This window comes from Caretta caretta, chromosome 11 (genome assembly GCF_965140235.1).
Source record: "Caretta caretta isolate rCarCar2 chromosome 11, rCarCar1.hap1, whole genome shotgun sequence".
Lineage (NCBI taxonomy): Eukaryota > Metazoa > Chordata > Testudines > Cheloniidae > Caretta > Caretta caretta.
This window is the reverse complement of record NC_134216.1, coordinates 58,518,401-58,537,654: the sequence shown is the minus strand read 5'-3', so window position 1 is coordinate 58,537,654 and position 19,254 is coordinate 58,518,401. Positions and strand designations below refer to the sequence as shown.

The following is a 19,254-nucleotide window of genomic DNA, read 5'->3' as shown; positions in this document are numbered from 1 at the left end:
CTGCAGTCCATTGGAGGTCAGTGGAACTGCCTTTCTGTTGCGTCTCCTCAGAATCTCTGGAGGCGTTTTGAGTGTGCTGGCATCAGCTCCAAAGATGGTTTTGGGGGCTTTTAGGGGTCAGCTTTTCTAAACTGGGCTCAGTGGGTTATGCCTGCAAATCAGGAGTATTTCCGTTCATCCAGCTGGTTTGCAAAACTGATATAAGCATGTTCAAATGGTCATTTGCACGTGAGTTGGATTACTGCCCACAGTAGCCGTGTGCATGTGCCATCATTCAGTTTAGCAGGCGCAAGTGTGAGGGTTTTGCAGGTACATTGTACGAGCTGACTCTGAAAAATCATTAGAGTAGAGCTGATCAGAAGTTCTCAAAAATTAAAAACATTTTTCAGACTAGCTCAGGTCAGCATAGTCAACTGGAACTGGGCCAACCCTGGCTGAAGGTGCTTTCTATGGCATATTTGCCAGTTACCGTTTAAACTAAGGCATTTATAGTTATTCACTAGTTTCTGCTCATTGAGTCGTGCATGGAAGAACACTTTTTGTAGAATCTCATTAAAGGCAGAGCCAAGATTTCTGCTGTTTCATAGTTTTTATTTGACAGTATCAGCATTCATATTATTTGCTATAGTGATTTTTGTGTGTGTTTCATTTAACATTATTTAGTTGAGAAATTTTTCACTGTATCATCTCTGTTAAACAAATCTCAAGTTCGAGGTTAAACTTAGGAGTTTTGAGTGCCCACATATTCTCTCTGGTCCCTAGTACTGAGCTTTGGAAAGGAGGATTGAATGCTTTAAAATGTGGCTATCTGTTCTCTTATCAACAATGTGACTTATCTTTAGCCTACAAATCACAAAGAATCAAAATGATTTTAAAATAAAAAAAGGTTAATTGAGTAGAGAAATGTTTTTCCATAAATGTTGCATTCTTTCTTTTTGGATAAGCAGACTTATAAAACACTGTAAGTACACCCACAGCATTCATTCGTATTAAATGAATACACTTTTTTTTATACTAGCTGTGCAGGGTAAGTGAATAATTTCTGTCTTAAATTATACATTTTTTCCTCTGTGGTTACAACCAAAATTATACAGATTCCCCCATGTGGAATTATATCCTGGACTGGTCTCCGCGGTGGTATTTTTAAACCTTTCTCTAAATAATGTACACTGTTTTAATTAAAGCAAGTAACAATTATCTTGGAGCTATTGGCTGTGGCAGTTTGAGTTGCCACTTAAATTCTTTTCTTCTCACAATTAACGGTATAGTAATCATTTCTAAGGCAGTCTGTGATGGGAACCCTAGTCACATCACAGCAGACGGGTCATTATCATAGCAGGGGAAAGTCAGTATTTCATGAGGACCTTCCCGGGGGAAAGCATCAGAAAGAAGAAAGTTGCTTCCATTTCTTTTGCTACGCTGGGGCTGCTGTGTCCCCAAAATAGAACCAAAGCTAAGTGATCTTTAACTCCACTTGAGCCATCTCTCAAGCACTTGTGAACTTTTTCTTTGTAATATTGCTTCCACTGTACTTCTTACTGCTGCAAGGTCCCCTGTGCTGCTCCTGTTTCAGGCTTGTCCAGTGAAGGATTTCTCATCAACTAATAGCCATGATTTCAAATAGAACTTTGGTTGTAATAGGATCCAAGCTCAGATGTATGATCATACAAGCAAAAAGTGCACAGGGGCTTTGAGTGGAATGAAGCCCCCGCCTCCCTCGGTATTTTTGTCTAACATATGCCACTCTATTAAAAATAATTACTTTGGTTCCTTGGAGGGGAAGAGGCAGGATTTTAAAAAAAGTTTGAATCCAGTACTGAACAGGCAAATAAATTCCTGAGATTAGTTTTCATTTGAAAAGCCTCGTTTAAATGGTACCTTGATTTGAATGTCAGCCAGTTTAATTTAGATTATTGCTTATTACAATTAACCTGGTGTTGGGCTCTGCTTGTCTCATTAGCAATGTGGCTGATGATTATATTTGGAATCGTAGTCAACCCATTTAGACTCAGCATTTCTAGTCACCTGAGGCAACTGATCCTCTCTACCAAAGAGCTATCCAGAAAGAGTATCATTCTTGTGTACAGTGTGATGGCTTGAGGAAGACTCAGAATGGGATAAAAGATCATTTCCCATAGCAGAAGTAATGACTTCATCTTCTTCATGCAGTAGAATACATCTAATCTGAACTAGCATCAATAGGAGACTGTTAGGGTTAAAATACATGTCTGAATAAAATTCCTTATTGGTGTCACTAAGGAAACCGTACAATATTATAGGAGAAGGAACTGAAAAAAATGGAATGTAACTTTCAGCATTTAGGCTTTTGATTTACATTTTGCATGTTACTCATCTTGGTGATATACACACCTATAGTTTCACTATCTGTGTGCATAAAGGCATTGAAAGGTTTATTTATATATAAAAATAGAAAAAGAATAGAGATACCATTATCCTGCAAAATGTAAATATATATTAATGGAAAACTGTCTAGTCGGTAAGATAAAAATGTCGGTTTGGTGGGGGAGGAAAAAGGGTTTTACAAAACCTAAAAATAAATGTACTGTTTTTCCTCCTAATTTAAATTCAGCTTTTATTTTAATATATCAACTTCTGTACAGTGTTTGCTATCTTAGTATGTCATTGTGCAAATACCGGAGAACCAGTAAATGAAACAGCCCTTCCTGACTTCTTTATATATATGTGTGTACAATATTTGCAGCTACTAAAGACATTACAAATTTTATGTAAAATATTTATTCCTTCAAACAGTTAATTATATATATAAAATCTGACCATGGGAAATTGTATTTAAAAGATATGCTTGCTATGGTAGCAAATCAAAATGGACTGTGTTGATGAAAAAATGAAATGTTCATTACTTTTTAATTTTGGGTAGGCCAAGTGCAGCCTGTAGGTTAAATACGGCCTGTAGATTTCTCCAACGTGGCATGTAACTTTAATGTGCAGATTTGTCCTGTGGAGACTGCATATACCAGCATGCAATATTCCACTTTAATCCCAGAGGGCAGCCCTGCCACGTACTGCGTTTGGTAGTCTCAGTGTGTTGTATTGCCCTATTATACAGACTACTCTATTTTGCACAAATTAAGTGACACCCTCAGGCTTCTGACAATTTGCCTTTGCATCCCTCTATGGGGGAAAATTTGGTCACCTGTGTCACAGATAAATCACGGCTGTTATTTTAAGAGGCTCCCTCGCTGATCCCAGTAGGTTAGACACACTGAGGTCTGGCTAACGTCTGTTTGTCCTGGATTTAAATTGTTACTTTCAGGACAATGTGCCCAGTAGCGGGATGGGAAGAAAAGTTGTGACTCACTCTAGTAGAGTATAATTCTTTGCCTTTGGGGTGGGAGGAGGAGGTGTTAGAGGTTTGAGGTTTGGGGATTATTATTGTTGTGCTTTTTGGAGGTGGCTGGCCAGAATTATGAGACAAAAGAAGTTTGGTGTGGGTGGGTGGGAAGAGAAAAGGAAGCTGAAAATTATGTGGCACGTGATTGGTGGGTGAATAGGATCTGACCAGTGGCAGAATGACTCTACCACAGTAAGAGGAGAGTGAGTTCTCATTCGGGATTGGGAAAGTTTATCCAAACTCTGATGTATCTTCTCTGTGCTCCATCTTTGGAGCAGAAAAATGTGTTCATATATTTCCAAGAAGCTACACATAAAAAGAAGATTTTTGCTTTGTACAGGAGGAGGGTCCAGGGGAATCACATTTTGTAACCGCATCTCACCAGTTCCATTGTGTGGCTTTGTCTGCCATATATTACCGTAATCCTCTACTTTAATAAAGGTTGGGCCTGGTCCTGCTTCATTTGGCACTAACTGGCAGCCTTGATGGGCATTCTCGACAGAGAGGCTAAGGATTCGGAAAGACCAAGTTACCCTCTTAACCCTTGAGGAGGTATTGGAGACGTACTGGCAGGGATGCGTGGAGACGTTTGCCCTGCCATTGCCCATTCTGCACCTTAGCTGACAAATAAAAGGATTCAGCCTCCCAGACTGTCAATCTGTTCTTTTTATACAAGCAATAAAATTAATTTAACTACAGAATAAGTAAAGGAGATGAAAGATAAGCCAGCATTGTTGGCCCACCAAGAATAAGAGAGGAAGAAAGTAGCCCGCTGCCTATACTGTAAAGGTTAGACAGGGCTTCAGTTTCTTTGGATATGTCTACGCTGCATTTCAACACCTGTGATTGGCCTGTGCCAGCTGAATTGGGCTACGGAGCTGTTTAATTGCAGTGTAGGCATTTGGGCTTGGGCTGGAGCTCAAGCTCTGGGAGCCTCCCACCTCTCAGGGTCCTAGAGCCCGGGCTCCAGGCTTAGCCTGAACATCTACACCACAATTAAACAGCCCCTTAGCCTGAGCATCGTGAGCCCACACCAGCTGACACGGGCCAGCCATGGGTTTTTAACTGCATCATAGACATACCTTTTAACAAACTGCCATTGAACAACTTGTGAAATTTCATTGTGAAATGCCCACCTAAATCCCGTGGTACAGAGAAAACATGTACCGAGAAAACAGCAGAATTTGCCATTGATTCTTATTGACTCACCCGACTCTGAAACCTATCATTTTAGTGAGCATTTTTGCCATCTCTTTGGGTGGAGGTGTTCTGTATTTATATTGTCATTGTATGAGAAGGCCACCCAGGCTGGGGCTTCATTGTGCGAGGCCTTGTACAAACATGTAGCAAATGATACTCTTCTCCAAAGCATTTGCAATCTGGAAAACAAGAGTGGTTTTGTTTTATATCAGTGATAATCTCATTGGATTTTCATCTCCCATAAAACCAGCTTTTAAGTGGAAAGAAGTGGTGGAATTTCTATGAGATCTGGTTACATTTGTGGCCGTGCATTAAGATGTGTGTGCTTGGTACTTACCATTGATGCATGCTGCCAATCAAAAAGGAAACAGAAAAGCAGGAAGAGAGTAAAAAGCAGCCTCAAATGAGAGTGAGATGAAGCAAAGTTGGAAAATCTCCAGGAGGAGGGTTTGTATTAAAGGTGTTTGGCAGTTTAAACTTTTGCAACCAGTTCTCAAGTGGGAGATAACTCAAGGTCTTCTTGACTTTGGAATAGTCACTGGGTAGCCCTTATGTATGCAGATAGTTGTCTTTCCCTTCTTTTGGTTTTCTTGAAGAAACATTTATTAGAAACACTGCAAGAACTATTCCACCTATTCTTTTTGAATAGTTATTTTATATGCCTCAAGCGGTACTGTGGGGCATCTTTCCAATGTGAGAGCTTCTCAAAAACCTCTGACTGCAGTTTCCAGCTGCCTTTTGTGACTCTACTGCTGTGAAGCAGCCAGTAACATTTAGTCACCTAACATGCAAGAGATTTTGGGGCACTACAGTAAAGCCTCAAATTAACATACAGATACCCATGGTGCACCATGTGTCCCTCCACCTGAGTGCAGTGGTGCTAAGTGCAGAGAATAGCTATCGGAAGTTTCAACGTGAGCATAAATCAGATTGACCTTTAAAATCGATCATGCTGTGAACACTAGCAAACTAACTGAGCCTTCCTCTTTGTATTTTGGTTTGTCATGTGTGGTGCCCCACTGGTGCAAAGGTTTGCTCTGGTTCTTATGTGGTCAAGGAAAAGGGGTCTGTTTAGGTGATTGAACTTACTTTATGCTTGTTTGTATGGTCTTTCTGGGAAACATGCAGCCTAGACAGCCATTGTCCCCCTGCCATCCAATAGGTCTGTGGAAACAGGTACCAGCAAAAAGACTTACTATTTATTATATATACTGTAGTAGGACCTTTAGTTGTAGTATTTATTAATTTGGTAACACCTGTAGGCCTCAGTCAGTTATCGCCTGTGCAGGATGCCATGGGTATCATTTGCAACAACAGATGTTGTACGTCACAGTAAAATGAGATCCTTATTAGATCCTGGGCGTCTTACTGTGATAGAGCCACATTTCTGAGAAAGGCATCATCTGGACATCTTAGCATGGTGTAACCCACCAACACTGGGCCACACCATCTGGTTTCCTTCCACATACAGAGGAGCCAGAAACTGGGCAAGTATAGGCTAAAATTGGAAGGGATGTGGGTAGATGATTGGAAATGGCAATTTGACCTCCTCTACCTCTTTTCCCTGAAGTATATTCATGGGTTTGTGGCTCTGTGCATTTGGCGTGGGAAGTGGTGTGGGAAAGAAGGGTCAATGCCAAGAGGATAAGCCCTCGTCCCCTGCGTTTGGGCAGAAGGAGAGAGGAAGGGAGAAACGGAAGCTGTTGCAGAATATATCTTGTAAGGTAATATTGATCCTGTCACTATGATCTTACCTGGAAAACTTCTCCACAAAGAACCACTGGTGAGGTCCTTATGATACATGGTACTTAAAGTGCCCATGTTGTCACAAGCTAAGGGGTCCTGAGAGTACCATTGTTCTGGCTGGCAGCTCCAAGGGTTTCAGGTAGGTGCCTTGAATCCTCATGAAGAAATAGTGCCCTTCACCATTGCACAAGGGACAGGCAGTGCTGCCAGCACTTTTAATCTTATTGGGAGTCTTGTAATATTTATTGTTTTTCATAAAGCCCCAGCTTCTGGAATCCTGTGATTACATAAGACTCTGAGCTTTCATTTAAAGAAACACAACAGTAAGTTTCCAGCCCTCATAGTTTTGGAGGAAAGCTTAACAACATGACCTGAGTGTAATCTAAAGACTCAAAGACCTGAAGGTAAATAAAAATGACCCCAAATTTATCATGTAACCCCCCCCAAACATAACCATGATTTTTTTTAAGTCCGTTCATCATGTTTAGTCACCTGACTCATCATTTTTAAACACAAAGGTGGCAGAATGGACGTTGCCAAGAAGATAAAGGTAGTGCTGGGAGAAAATGGGGGCCAATGTAGTGGGAGAGCACCCACAATATAACTGGAGCTGCTTTTTTTGATGCTAGGTACAATTACTGGTTGCATTAAGTCATCACCTCTGGCAGTGATCTGCAACCTTTTTCTCTTTTTGTTTGATATGAATCCCAATGTAGTTGAGCCCAATAACCAGCAGAAATTTATTTATAGTTATCCTAAATTTAGAAGTATTTTGCAATTCCTTGGAAGAAAAGTGGGGAGAGAAGGAGAGGAATCAGAGTATAAACCCTTTTTAAAGTGGGATTTGGTGAAGGAAAAATCAGCCTGTAGAGTTAATATTGAACTTACTGTCACATTTCTGAAAGCTTAAAAATACTTTCAAACTGGAGTTCTGGCAACAGGATCAATTTAACAATATTTTGAAAAGAAATACTGCACATTTTAAGGATTCGATTCTGTATACTTTTCTAATACTAATCAATCTACCAAGGAAAATTGGATTTATGCCCTTTGTTTTTGCTACGTTGCGAGGTATGAGGAAGGTCCAAAGACTTAAAAAAAAAATCTTGCTTGTTTTTGTTTTGATTTTAGCTGCAAATATTAGGTACATTGTTTTCTCAAGGTCATGAAAGGTCTCATAGTGGATTCAGAGCTTAATTGAAGGGGTTGAGGTATTATATCATTAGCAAGAGAACTTTTCCCCAGCTGAGTGTCAGGCGTTTGAGTTAAATAGGTGGAAACAGTCATAATTCTAAGCAGTCAGGCAAAGATAAAAAACCAAAATCCACAACATCCTTGCACACTCAGTTGTTCATATTCCTCTTCCTTGGTGCTTATGACATCACCCTACCAATTCTTCAGTTGTTCATATCACTTCCCAGAAGAAATAGGGAATACAAGAGCTGAATTTCTAATGTTTTTAAAAAAGAAAGGGGTGCAGGGTGGGGAGCAAGTAAGGGGAAAAAAGTGATTTTGTGGAAAACCCCCTTTGCATTTTGCTTTTAAAGGGACTCCATCAAGCTACATTGGCCTAAATTTTCACCAGTGTATTAAAGTAGGTTTTCTTTTACACTGCTTCTTCCTGACCTTGTACATCATCTTATTCTCAAGAACTGAGGGCTGTTGAAGTCTTAGTTATAGTTCTGGCTGCCTCTATAGAAAGACAGTCTGGTAATTTTATCTCTGCAATCTTGGCCTTGCTTTCTTCTCTCCATATAGTTCTATTGCTGTGAACAGGCAGTATATTTGGATTCATAGGAGTATTGTTCCCTTAAAGGAGTCAAAACAATGTCAGTGGATTCAGTTTTAGACCTCTTTGCCTCCACAATGCCTATTAATAATGCTCATTTATAACATAAAAAAGTGTTTAAAAATATTAAACTGCAGTACAATGTTAGTGCGTTTTACTGCTGAATGGATCTCTTTTCTACATGAGATTTTTGGTGTAACATTGCATTGGGCAGTACAGATGAGGAAATTGTTTGGAGCTCTTTGAAAACATCTAGAATTTTTTTTTTAATCAATAATTTCTTCTTCCTCGAAGAAAAACAATCCTCTTCCCCCCAAAAAAGGGAGGGGAAAAATTCTCTGCTGTCTCTGTCCTTCTAAACCACAAATTAATTGTAAAATCTAAAAAAGGACTTTTCCAAGGCTTTGAATGCTAGGACCTGTGACGATCTCAAAGACTGTACATTCAGGATCCCATGTTCTCCTGAATGTAAGAGGGAAAGGTAGCCACATTGTTTTAACTGTATTCTGCATCTTGTTGACAGTAAACGGTTGAAGATTAAAATAAAAAGGCCAGGGCAAAATTCTATCTTCATTTACCCCCAGGCAGCACCTTGCAGGTCATTAGGTTTGCGTGGTTATCACTGAGGGCAGAATGTAGAGCTATATAACATGGGACCTTCTGGGCATCATACTGCTGACAAGTTGCTATTAAAGAAAGTGCAATTGTATAATACGAAGGGGAAGAAAGCAACGTAGTATCCCAGGAATGTGCTGACTGATTGAAATGCTCCAAAGCAAGACCATCAGGAACTGTTATTAAATAGCAGCCTGAGTCTCTGAACAAAACATATGATGAATTTGGATGCTAATGGCCACTGCTCCCATGAGGCCCTGACTCCAAGAGGTGCTGTACATCTGTTGCTCCCAGCAGTCAGGGTTGAGGGAACTCAGCCCATCCTGGGACCAGGCCTGAAAGACCGTAAATGTAGAAAACGGAGAATGCCCAAAAGACAGCTGTGAAACTGAGGAAGATGCAGCACGTTGTACGTAATAGGTATTACACTAGTGCGGCAATCTAGGCCTGACACTGAGGAACTGAAAAATATTGGTGGAAACAAGTCTAGTTCCATGGCAAGGTATGAGAGGCAAGCCTATTTTTTTAGGTTGTCATTGAGTGTAGCTCCTTCCCTTTGGAAGGAAGTTGAGGCACTGAGCTAATGTGAGTTATCAAAGGTATCTACTAATATCAGTATAATATGATGACAGTAGATTGTCCATCATGCTTTTTGATTGTTCAAAAGATCTTAGTTTCATGCCTTTGACAAGGTGCTTTAGAGAAAAAGTTTTCTCTGTGTCACACAAAAGAAATGAGAGGGAGAGAAAGGCATTTCTTTCTCATTCTTGCAGTCCTTCACCTTGGTCCAAGCTAAGGACAAACTTATCTCAGAAATGCTAAAAGGGAAATATCGTACCAGCAAGTACTCTTATGAACAGGAGAAACTGACATACAAAAAAATCTGAACAGATATTTCAGCAATCCAATCCCCATCACCATTTGTTATGTTCCCTTGGATAACAGTTTAAATAACAATCTCATGAAATAAATAACTGAACATCAGACATGGTTTTTTTCCATATCCTGACCAATATTTTGGCAGTTTTTCAAAAAGAATGGGAGTTTTGAAAATTAAATAAAGGCTTCTAAAATAACCAGTTTTAGGAAGTTTTATTGAATTTGCAGAATAATTCTGTTCTTTCTTTCAGTGAAGTCTTTATTAATTTAGTCTAGTTACTTAGTGACTATATTAAATTAATCTAATAAAAGTCAGGGTTCTAACATAACGTTTCCCAAATGTGAAGCAGCATCTATTACACGAGACAAAACCTCCATGCGACAACATATAAAGTCCGTATATAGAATTACAAGGCATCAGACTGTTCAGTGTATGTTATTCAAGTCAAATACTTCAATACAGTGTATTCAGGAGGAGGGGAATGAACAAAACTAGCACTCAAAAAATTAAAAGTCCTAGCAGAGGACCATATAGAAAAGCTATTTTCATCCCTGAAAGCAGTCTAAAGTTCAATAATTTAACCGTATAACACTAGCGATCTTCTACTGACACTTTTCTACAAATATATATAATTTTATATAATTGCATCTATGTAAAATAGCCACATTAGTGTAGATTCTTAAGGCTGGAAAGGACCAGCATGATCATCTAAACTGACTGTCTGCATGATGCATGCTATTTTCACTGTAGAATTCCACTTACACTTATATATTATTGTGTGCGTAGTTTTAAAAAGCACACTCTCGCCCCCATAGCTGCAGGTAAAGCTAGTGTCAAACACGTGCCTTTCAAATGAAGGTCACCTTTTTGTTCGCAACCTAAAGTTGTACATGTCTAGTCAACTGAGATGGAGTGTTAATCATTCAAGAGGTGTGGGTGTTCCTGTTGATTTGTGGATGTGTACATCACAACATAATCACAGAGTTTATTCCTGTTCTCTCACTGAATTATTTATTATGGTCTGAAGTGAGGGGTGGGGGTTTCTTTTGTATTGGTATAAACATAGGATTATGTTTATTGTGTACTTTCAATCACTAAATCACCAGTATGTCAAAGGGATAATGCTGCTTGCCTCATAGGGACAATTAAGCCTTATGAGGCTTAATTAATTAATGTTTTATAAAGTGCTTTGGGATCCTCAGCTGAAAGGTGTTTTGGAAGTGCAAAGGAGAATTATACTGATTATTTTTTCCATCTGTTCTCACCCCAATATGTCACTGATTCAAATTCAATAGAAAAATGTAGGCCCCCCCATGTAACAGACTCCAAACGCAGTACAAAATCTTTTCAATTGGTATAAAAACTTGAAGAAGCAGCTCAGTAATATAATATAATACAAAAATTAATACAATCAGTTTAAAAAAATGTGCCCCATTGCTCACTTTCTCCTTTCTGCTTGAAAAGTCGTTCCCTGCAATGGTTTAACAACAGTAACTACAGCAGCCTTTATGCTGCTATGCACTGATGATGTACTACAACCAGGCCACAGGTTAGAAATACAGGCTGAGTTATTATATACTGCAGGATAGTGATTTCCTGTGAACTAATTTATGGATAAATAATTCTATGTACTTGTTATATAGGACAGGAAGTTTTAAATTTCTTTAAGAAAGCACGTCTGAACAACAGTAAATTACCTGCTATAACATAGGGACAAGACTGCTCTGAAGACGGTAAACAGATGCAATCAGTGTCACAAGAATCTACCAGTCTCTTCAGCAACAGAAGTAATGCTGTGAACAGAGACTCTACGGGCTTAGAGCAGTGGTTTTTAACCGGCAACCCACAGGCCACTTGCAGCCCAGTCAGCGCACAGCTGCGACCCATGCGACAGCCTCAGGGCCATAGGGGTAGTATATAGTGTGGATGCGGCCCACATAACACACAAAAAGCTGCATATGCGGTCCACAGTGGTAAATAGGTTGAGGACAAGGTGGGTGAGATAATATCTTTTATTGGACCAGCTTTTCTTGGTGAGACAGACAAGCTTTCAAGCTACACAGAGCTTTTCCTCAGGTTGGGGAAAGGAGAGCTTTGTTTAGCTCAAAAGCTTGTCTCTCACCAACAGAGGTTGGTCCAATAAAATATATTACCTCATCCATTTTGTCTCTCTAACGTCCTGGGACCAACATGGCTACATCACCACTGTGAACAACTCTGTGGCTCAATCATTCTAGGACCCAGGGTTTTATTGACAGCGTTTCATGGCCTTTAACTGGAAGTTATAATAGATATATATAATATTTATTTATTTTAAAAGAATTTGGATATTAATGCTAATGTCTAGTTTCCCTTGAGTTTACATTGTGCTGGTAAGAAAAACGGTTAAAAAGGACTTCGTTTAAAAGAGAAACTATTTGTTTGATTAGACTTCTATCACTACAGCAAGTGATGCTGTTGTTCCCTGAACCATGCATCCTCGGAAGCAAAGGTCTGTGTGAGATATATTCAATGTATAAGCAAGGAGCTGGTGATGGTCCAGTGTCTCAGTCCACGAGGGGAGTGATCGTTAACACCCTCCACTCCTTGTGTGTCTCTGTGGGATGCATTTGTTTATGCTGAAGACAATGAAAAAGTTTGGTGTTGTGCATCAGCTAACCTTCACGGTTAGTGTTGATAAATACCCTCCTTCACAGTGTTCATTAACCAGGGTTCTTCTTTCTGAGCCAGTATTTTATTTTATTTTAACCAAGGAATGCTGAATTCTTTTCCTCTCTTCACTTTTTATTTTAAATATTGTTGAATTTTCATTCTGTACCTGCAAAATTTGTGTGTGTGGGGGAATGTATATGATCTTCTTAATTTGACCCATATGACTTTAATCTCTGTTCTGGCATGTAAAGCGCTTTAAATCGTTTACATTAATCACTTGCAAACTTACTACAAATATGCTTTAAAAATATTGTTCAGGTATGTCCATAGTCTATAAAATGTAAAAAATTGGGAATAAATGTGGTAGATGTGAAGGAAGCTATTAACAATAGCACAAGAGATGTTCTGTTGTATGGTGCCTATATGTTCTGTTTGGTTGTGAATGATATTTTGGAAGTGGTCCAGTTTTAAAGGTTTGATCCTGCAACTCTTATCTAAGTAATCCATGAGTAGCTCTATTAACTTCAAAGGACTATTCATGTAAGTGAGGGTTCCAGGGTCTAGCCCTAATTGTGTAAATGGTCTAGAAAAGCAATACCTAGTAAGGTGGCTTAGTGATTTAAGATGCAGTTTTGAAATGTTTAGATACATTCACAAGTTCAAATCCTAATAGCATTGAGTCAGTCCTTCATTTTCTTGTGGGTTAAATACATTGAAATCCAAGGCAAGTATGAATCTTTTGGATGCGACCTTAAAAACTGTAATGCTTTTTGCATGCTTGTCGAGCACCAAGTGTCAAGCCAAGATTGCCACTCCCTCCACAGAGGGTCTTTTGGTTGGCACTCCCTCCTCTGCAAGTGGCTGCATTTTCAGTGGTGCTTGTTATATGGAATTTAAAGTACTTTGGGATCTTTCTGAGTGAAAGGAGATATTCACATTTAAAATGGGGCTGCAGGGAGAGGAATTATTTAAGATCCGTACCAATGTGGACACAAGAACAAATGGATATAAACTGGCCACTAGGAAATTTAGACTAGAAATTAGATGAAGGTTTTTAACCATCAGAGGAGTGAAGTTTTGGAATAGCCTTCTAAGGGAAGCAGTGGGGGCAAAAGATCTATCTGGCTTTAAGATTAAACTCGATAAGTTTATGGAGGAGATGGTATGATGGGATAACATGGTTTTGGTAATTAAATATTCATAAATGGGCCCAATGGCCTATGATGGGCTATTAGATGGGGTGAGATCTGAGTTACCCAGGAAAGAATTTTCTGTAGTATCTGGCTGATGAATCTTCCCATATGCTCAGGGTTTAGCTGATCGCCATATTTGGGGTCAGGAAGGAATTTTCCTCTAGGGCAGATTGGAAGAGGCCCTGGAGGTTTTTCGCCTTCCTCTGTAGCATGGGGCACGGGTCACTTGCTGGAGGATTCTCTGCTCCTTGAAGTCTTTAAACTACGATTTGAGGACTTCAATAGCACAGATATAGGTGTGAGGTTTTTTTGTAGGAGTGGTGGGTGAAATTCTGTGGCCTGCGTTGTGCAGGAGGTCAGACTAGATGATCATAATGGTCCCTTCTGACCTAAATATCTATGCATCTATGAATCTATATCCTTATCATTCCTCTGTTCTTCAGTCTGCGACGCTGATCAGTAATGAATCTTGTTCAAGGAAGAGATGGCAACATTTTTGAAAATCAAGCTTATGAGAGGGCCTGTCTACAGAGGGCAACGGTTTTCAGGAGCTAATCTTGAAAATGCTCCGGCTAACACATCTGAGGCTATGTCTTCACTACCATGGTAAGTCGACATACGCTACTCAACTCCAGCTTCGTGAATAACGTAGCTGGAGTCGACGTACCTTAGGTCGAGTTACCGCGGGTTCTACACCTCGGGGGGTTGACGGGAGGAAGTCTCCCGTCGACTTACCTTACTCTTCTTGTCAGGGGTAGAGTACAGGGGTCGACTGGAGAGCAATCTGCAGTCGATTTGGTGGGTCTTTACTAGACCAGCTAAATCAACTGCTGGTGGATCGATCTCAGAGCATCGATCACTGCCATAGTGTAGACCTGCCTTCAGCCAAACAGAGTGGAGGGAGAATAACTTCTTAAAAACAGTTGTTGAAAAATGTTCTTCAGACAAAACCATTTAAAAGATTTTTTTTTTTTTTTTGGCCTCCTCTAACGGGCGGTTTCACACCAAACCATTTAAAGGTCAGTTTTTGAAGGTTGTTCCAGGACATAGGTGGTTCCTCCCTGTTGGCAAGGCCTCAAAATCTCCTCAGCTTGACCTAGTAACTTAGTGAATAAACTCCTGGCAATTAGCATTTGGGCACTGTTTGCCAACACTCCACAAAAAGAGCCCCAAAGGGGTCATTGGTTTGTGAATGAGTGATTGAATTAGTTAATGGGAAAAGGTTGTGAAGTCATAAAAGGATCTGCCAACAGATTTCTTAGAGTTCTGCTGCATCTCTTCCTCAAACAGTATTAAGGAAGGAGGAATGTTGTTCCTGTTTAAAATAGAGTATTTGTTCAGTAATCATTTATAAAGTGCCTCACTGATTCTCCCACTCTCTGTAAGTCTCACAGGGTATGCCTCCGCTGCAATTGAATATACTCCCGGCTAGTCCTTGTCAACTGACAGGCTTCACACTGCAGGACTGTAAAATTGCAGTGTAGACATTCAGGCTTAGGCTGGAGTCCGGGCTCAGGGACCCTCCTCTCTTGTGGGATCCCAGAGTTTGGTCTCCAGTCTGAGCCTAAACATCTCCACTGCAATTTTACAGCCTTGGAGCCTGAGCCCATGAGTCGGAGTCAGCTGACCGAGGCCAGCTGCAGGGGTTTGATTACCCTTCGGGCTCAATACAAGATAAAAACTCTATACGATACAAGTGAAGTTGCATAATTAAAGACCACAACCTTAAAAATTGGAAATTAGGCCATTAAGGTATGTATCTAGGAAGATTATGCCTAGCTATCCTGGCGTTCACCTATCATGATGAATGTCGCATTAAAAACCCCTTGAGAGTGGGAACAAATGAGAAGGGAGCCTCTAGCCAAACTATGACTGTATGTGCTGCTCAAATCCTGATGGAAAGTTATTTGAGAGAAAGAGAACTGGCGTGCTTAAACAAGCCGGCACCCACATCCCACCTGCAACACAACAGATGCCTTAAATGCAGCTACAGTGCCGTGAACGGAACCCCCTGTGGAGCCCGCTGAAGTGCTGGATGGAAATCATGGCTTCTGGCTAGCCAGGGACTAACTCAAGATATATTTTAAAAAATGTCACCCATCAAATCACACCGGCTGCAATAATAGCGTGCATCAGCAGTGCTGTAACAAGGTGTAAAGGACTCACAGTAGGTGTTAACATGCCCAGGCATTAGGGTAACACCTGTGTTTGTCTAATTCCAGCCAAAAGAGTTTCCTTTCCAACTATAGAGAAGGATAGAAAATCTATCTAACTACCAGTAGTAGCAGACATTTCCTGTAAAGTGATTTATAGAGTATTTCCCATGATGCTTTGGCCTGTGGTTTTGCTTTGAACTTTCCCAGGCTGGGACAACTCCTTGCAAACTCCAGTGACCTCTACTGCCTTTTTGTCTCTCCAGCGCTGCCAGCACCAAACACTTGGAGATGGTATTCTCTCACGGAGGTTCCTGTAACTGAATGAAGAATACAGCCTCTTGTAAAATGTGACCAATGTAGATGTGACTTATAGGGTACATATGATGCTTATTTTTTCAGTTATATGGAAACTTGAAGTGATCAAAAATAGGAAGGCCAGTGTTCTGCGAAGCTGATATAGATTTCTGGATTTTTCAGGTGACTTTGTGTTAAATTATTACATGGTATTAGAAGGGGCAAGGGAAGTTGGCAGCTAAACTGTTTCACTAGCGTGTGTTTCACTCAGTGGACCTTTGATGCTCATTTCATGACTAATGTATGCTGTACTATGTGTACTTCTCATTGTCTCCAGAGATAACATGAAGTAAACTATCCCCTTTAGAAAAACAGCTTTCCTTGGCAAGTGGAATATGGCTTGAGGAGCCAGCTCCGGAGACATATGATACTGTGAATGAGTGCTGTGTGTTACTTTACTGGATCCGAGTCCAGGCACTATTTATACTGCAGCATATTCAGCACCAGATTGTTAAATCTTAATACTGAAACAGTGCATCATTTAAATGTTTTTGTTCTGTGTATGCCCCACTTTCAAGCATTGGATGTCAAGCAACAATTATTAACTTTGTTTGTCGTGGACGAGATTCTACCCTTACCAAAAGCTTCATAACCTACTCTTGAAATGATGCTACTGAGTCTATACCAGAGTATCAGATTGAGACTTTGAACTAGCAAAGGTAATGGTCTACTCTGGCTTCCCTCTCAGGGTCTGTACATGGTAATGAAATGTGCTGTGAACCAACTGCAGATCTGTTTCCCAAGAAATCTATATGCACATACTGAAATGCTACAAGTGGGGAGAGTAGTTGTACCAAAATTGTCCTAGCAGTGTTATGCAGAAACAGAGAAAATATTCCCATAGTATTAGCACTGTGCCAAGTATCTCATGCAGTAAGGGAGACCATTGGGCTACCATTTTCACAAAGCCTTTGATTTGCCGTCTCATAACCACCTTTACAGGAGCTTTGATAAGTCTAGATGCAACTCAAAGTTCAGATTTGGTCATCATCAGCGTTGGTAAAATGGTGCATGTGGGGAACTGCGTTAATTTTAGCATCATGATATCACGTCAGAAGATTTCCAATGAGTTTTCTTGATAGGCCGGGTTGTCATGAGTTGTTGCTTCCCATTTAGAACAAAGGTGTTGGATTATTATAAGAGCTTGCAGATAGATATGCAATAGTGTGGTGTCACCAGGTAACAGTATTGTGAACAGTCATCTCTGTGTTGCTTTTGATAATGTTCGCAGACTGCCTTGTTGATCTCTTCTGGAGCCTTGAATGGGTGTGAACGGGCCAAAGACCTGGTCTCGAGCACTGTCAATTTAAGTGGGAACAAGGGTGTTTGGTATCTTGAAGGACTGGGCCCAGAGACGATAAGCAGATTAAACAAAGAGGAAGCCAGTAACCGAGCTGAGGAGATGGAGTGAAGCAGAACAGCAGACATCTGCCCACTATGCTGTGTACCCACACAAGGCAGCACTGTGCCTCGTTATATTCCTAAAGTCTCTCTGTTTTCTGGGCTTCCCTGGAAGTCCATCCTTTCTAATAATTATTAATTGTTTCTGGTAGTGCCCAGGGTGTGCTAGGCATTATATAAACATTTAAAAGAAGAGAAGGTTTCTGCACTAAAGAGTTTGCACTATCGCATGTGAACTCACTGTCTCTTGCAACAAGCCTATCTAGAAAGGGTGTTGCTGCTGTTACTGAAGGAGCAGAGGTATAAACAGGGACCTGGAAGACAGCTGTGCTATTTTCAATATGTGGTCAAGTACAGCACTGTCACTTTTTGCCAAAGAAAGCAACCATCTGCCTGGTGAAACGCATATCTGGGAGTGAACTCTAACGACTTCATCGATTTCAAATGCTATTTGTGCTGGGAATCGCACCACAGTCAGGATGTAACTGTGTGCTGAGCCCACACACAGGAATTTTCTTGTTCAATTCAAAACCAAATCTTCTATTTACTTAAGGGTTGTGCAGGCTTTCAAATCAGGAGAACAGGGTATTTAAAGCTTCTCTTAACTTAGAAAGTGCAGGCTTTAGTGGGATGAGGAAAGGTGATGCTGTGTGGGGGGCTGCATCCTTTACTTCTCTATAATAATTCAAGAAACATGAAGATGTAAACAGCTCTCTGTTTACAATTCAAAATATATTCCTTCCCCTCCACTTAGGCTCAATTGTCAGAAAGAAATAGCTTTGTGTTCAGGATTGCAATAAAGCTCAGGGCAGGTTCTGAGCACCCTGACCAAGCAAATAATCAAAATGTTTCATAAACAGCTTATAGATGTATATTATATTTTTTCTTCCAGGAATAATCAAACTTGGGAGGTGGAACCCTCTCCCCCTCAGTTATGTGACCGATGCACCAGATGCGACAGTAGCCGACATGCTACAAGATGTCTATCATGTTGTGACATTGAAAATCCAATTACAAAGGTGGGTGTTTCTGAACATCTGTCCTCCTCTATTCTCTGAGCTGCTCCGTTGATCACAGCATTACTACAGAGATTAGCACATCCTGTCTTCATTAATTTCTGGGCTTTTGATGAAATGAAAAGGAAAATGAAGGGAAAGGTGCTTCACGATGCAGCTTTCTCGGTGAACCTTCAACTGTTTTTACATTTTATTTTCTGAAGCAGTAAAGCCAGGGTGGTGTAGTGGGGGCAGGAATGGGGCAGGTGGGTAGGTAGGTGGGTGGGGGGACTCCATCAATCATGAGGGATCTGAAGCCTTTAAAGGGAAACTTTCCCCAACTCCTAATTTAATGGGTCCTCCAGGCCTGATTAAATGCTTAGCACATTGTATGTGAAAAATAAACACCTCATCTATTTCCAGGACTCAGGTTATGAGGGTCTAGACTTTCTGCTAACTGTGGCTCAGACAGGATGGCCCAGAGAGCTTGTTGCCGTCTTTTTTATCTCCAGTGGCCAATCCTAGCATGGTGGGGAGAGCCTGCCTCTACTGCTCCATCTGGTAATTTAAACTATTTCCTACTCTTGAACATCAGATGGACAAAGCGGTAGCTGCTGTCTGACAATTCTGCACACTCTTTTTATTTTATATATTTTTTTCTCTTCTACATCCTGCCCATTTAGAGAAGATGGAGGCTACTGGGCTGCTCACTGAAAAGGGTGGAGAATTCTCCAGATGGCCTCAGCAAAGCGCCCACCCAGTTCTTAAGAAACTCTGTTTAACCTAGGATGTACCTCACTAGGTCAAACAGTTGGCCCATCTGCCATAGTCCAGTGATCAGGATGCTTTAGAGGAAGGAGTAAGAAACAGTGGAGTATTATGAAATAACTGGCCCACATG

General features: G+C 40.5%; 1 protein-coding gene across 3 annotated transcripts in view; it reads left to right on the top strand.

The window, feature by feature from the left end:
• The window catches only part of SATB2 (SATB homeobox 2), a 166,198-nt gene that overhangs the window by 53,826 nt on the left and 93,118 nt on the right, over positions 1-19,254 (top strand). For all 3 annotated transcript variants that reach the window (XM_048869826.2, XM_048869827.2, XM_048869825.2), the window contains exon 4: positions 18,252-18,378. In XM_048869826.2, coding sequence (XP_048725783.1) covers positions 18,252-18,378 — 127 coding nt within the window. The remainder of the gene's footprint in view (positions 1-18,251; positions 18,379-19,254) is intronic.